At 40.8% G+C, this 3,512-nt stretch overlaps 1 protein-coding gene across 1 annotated transcript in view; it reads right to left on the reverse strand.

Annotated features, from left to right (window-relative positions):
• The window catches only part of LOC106876056 (serine/threonine-protein kinase ULK2), a 50,276-nt gene that overhangs the window by 11,412 nt on the left and 35,352 nt on the right, over positions 1–3,512 (reverse strand). The window contains exons 11-14 of the mRNA XM_052966770.1: positions 3,042–3,075; positions 1,496–1,727; positions 1,294–1,390; positions 6–129 (exon numbers count right to left, since the gene is read on the reverse strand). Of these exons, the coding sequence (XP_052822730.1) occupies positions 6–129; positions 1,294–1,390; positions 1,496–1,727; positions 3,042–3,075 (487 nt within the window). The remainder of the gene's footprint in view (positions 1–5; positions 130–1,293; positions 1,391–1,495; positions 1,728–3,041; positions 3,076–3,512) is intronic.

Genomic DNA, 3,512 nt, shown 5'->3' on the forward strand with positions numbered 1-3,512 from the left:
GTGAGGCCACCATGTTGGGCGGGGTGCCGGAGTGGGTCCGGTGTGCTGCTGGTGGATGAGGTGGTGGGGTGTTGCTGGTGCTGCCCCTCCTCCAGGGGGAACTGTGTGGACTCCCAATGGTGAAAGTAACTGAAACAAAAAAAAAATAATAAATAAAATACATGGCATAAATGATAGGTGTGTGTGTGTGTGTGTGTGTGTGTGTATATAGATAACTAAACTTGTATACGTGAATATGGATGTGTATGTATCTATACATAAATGATCGGTGTATGTGTGTATGTGTGTGTGTATATAAGTAGATATAAACATGCATATATGAATGTGCGTATTGTGCAATAAAATTCGTTATAGAACTGGATTCGTTACAGAACTAGATTTAAATTTAGGAATTTACATAACTTCAGTTAGCTTATTTACTAATTTATGATTAAGCTCGCTCTCAACAAGCGATTTTTTTGAAAAGCCTTAGCAGCTATAAATATTTTTGTGAAATATTGAAGGAGAAATGTCGATCTGAGGAAGCATCGTTACATATTGAAAAGGATTTGGTTATTCTTGAAAAACTTCATTTTATTAATGAAGCAGAAACAGCTGTAATTTATGAGATTTGTCTTTTGTTTGTATAAAATATTTAAATCGAATTGAATTTATAATTGTTCAATTTATAGTTAGTTTTGTCTTCCAGTTCTTATCTATATTACTCTTTTACTCTTTTACTAGTTTCAGTCATTAGACTGTGGCCATGCTGGAGCACCGCCTTTAGTCGAACAAATCGACCCCAGGACTTATTCTTTGTAAGCCTAGTACTTATTCTATCGGTGTCTCTTTTGCCGAACCGCTAAGTTACGGGGACGTAAACACACCAGCATCGGTTGTCAAGCGATGTTGGGGGGGGGGGACAAACACAGATACACAAACATATACACACACATACATATATATATATATACATATATACGACAGGCTTCTTTCAGTTTCCGTCTACCAAATCCACTCACAAGGCTTTGGTCGGCCCGAGGCTATAGTAGAAGACACTTGCCCAAGGTGCCACGCAGTGGGACTGAACCCGGAACCCATGTGGTTGGTAAGCAAGCTACTTAATAAACTGTATATTTATTTGTTTTTTTTTTGTTTTTTTTACCTATTGGAATAACATTGTTATTGATATAAGTAATAAAAACCAGTAAATTTTTTGGATATTTAATATCTCTTAGGTAATTTTTACAGCTAGCTAGAGAAAGAGAGATAGATAGATAGATAGAAAGAGAGGAGAGTAAAAGAAACACAGACCTGTTGGTGGAGATAACGACCCTATGTCTGGTCCACTACTGAGACGAGATTCTGAACTGTTGCGTTTCAACATATGGCTGTTGCCTTCCTCTTTCTCCTAGAACAACAACAGCAACATCAACAATTGATACCCAATTGAATCTACCAATCGGCAGCAAATGATTAACAACAACAGAGGAAGAAGAAGAATTAGGTTCCTTACCGAGGCCGATTCTTTACTGTGACTGAGGGAGGGCGTGGTGGGGGAGTTTGACATAATTTGGTAAGCTTCAGTTTGTGTTGGGACTGGGATCGGTTGCGAAGGCGGGGTGATGTTGGGCGACTGAACTTGTAAAGATGTTGGTCTCGTTGGACTCGTCTGGCAGTCTTTCTTAAATGCCACGGTACCGGACGTAGGACTCATATTGACGTTCCTCACACAAACCTCATCGTCACTGCACGGAGAGAGAGAGAAAAGAAAAGGGATGAAGGGGTGTTATTTAAGGTTACACATTGGGTTTATTCATCATCGTCAACATTTAACGTCCGTTTACCACGCTGATATAGGTTGGGCGGTTTGACAAGAACTGGTGAGACCAGAGGCTGCACCAGGTTCCATAGTCTACTTTGGCTCAGTTTCCATGGCTCGATGCCCTTCCTAACACCGTCCACTTTACAGAGTGGACTGGGTGCTTTTACATGGCAACAGCACCAATGCTTTTTACGTGGTATCTTGGTTTTAGGGTTTCAATTCCTTTGTGGTAGGCAGGGCTTCTCAAGTATGGTAGGAAAATTCTTTTATTCTTTCATATGTTTCAGCCATGCGGCTGCGGTCATGCTGGAACACCACTGTAGAATTATGGGAAATATAAAAAAATACGAGGACAGAAACCTGTGTCTGTGCCATGTAAAAAGCACCCATGCTGGTGCCATGTATAACGCACCTTTGACGGTGTCACATGTAAAACGCACATGCCAGTGTCACATATGGAGCACCCGTACCGGTGCCATATATAAAGCGCATGCTGGTGTCATGTAGGGAGCATTGGTGCAACATAAAAGCCCTCAGTCCATTCTGTAAAGTGGTTGGCATTAGGGAGGGCATCCAGTTGTAGACACCATCCCTGAACAGACAATTGACGCCTGGTGTAGCTCTCTGGCCTCACAAGTTCCTGTCAAACCGTCCAACCCATGCCAGTAGGGAAGACAGACAAGATGATGATGATGATCAAGCGGATAAAACGATATGAAGAATACAAAAAAAGAAAAGAATGACTTCATATATTCATATCACCACTGCCCCCCCCCTATCACCACAAAATCCACACATGACCACCACCGCCAAGACAAACATCAACACAGCAACTGTAATATACAATATCCTTCAGAATACCAACATCAACACACCACATCCATCTTATTATGGCCACTACGCTTCTGCCATAACGCTAACACACACTACACCACACCGCACTACTGTCCACACCATATGATGCCATCATCTCACCACACCAATCTACACACTACCACTGTTACCACCACCACCACCACCACCACCACTATTATAGCATGCACTGTTGCCAACTTCACCAAACACAAGACCACACTGTGTACTACCGCCACCGCAATACACATACATTACCACCAACATCACCACACCATCCATACACTACAACCGTTACCACTACCACCACACATTATCAACACACCACACTGTTACAACCCATATACTACGACCGCCACCACAACACACAAAATCTTTCACTGACCTGTCAGATCCATTATCACCAGTTTCGTTTTTATCTGAAAAGTTAAAAAAAAAATATTAATTAGTCAATAAATTAATTAATTAATCTGGAAATAGGAAAGGACAAAAATGAAGATATTGTCTTAACGACTCTTAAATTATATGACGTTGTTATTAGAATCCCCTGTCGTCCTCTCCTGCTCTAATATATGTATTTATTTAGTCTCCATATTATGTGTGTGGAGGTGCAATGGCTCAGTGGTTAGGGCAGCAGACTCGAGGTCATAGGATCTACCTCATTTTTATTTTTTGGCCTGTGTGTTTTCTGTACTCTGGTTATCATTTTGTCCATGTTTTTTTTGCAACATCCTGTACCCAGATATGCATCTATATATACATGTAGATGTAGGTATGTACATACATGTACGTATATATGTATATACTCACACATACTGTATTATCATTATATATGTGTGTGTGTGTGTGTGTGTTG

This window comes from Octopus bimaculoides, chromosome 3 (genome assembly GCF_001194135.2).
Source record: "Octopus bimaculoides isolate UCB-OBI-ISO-001 chromosome 3, ASM119413v2, whole genome shotgun sequence".
Taxonomy (NCBI): Eukaryota; Metazoa; Mollusca; class Cephalopoda; order Octopoda; family Octopodidae; genus Octopus; species Octopus bimaculoides.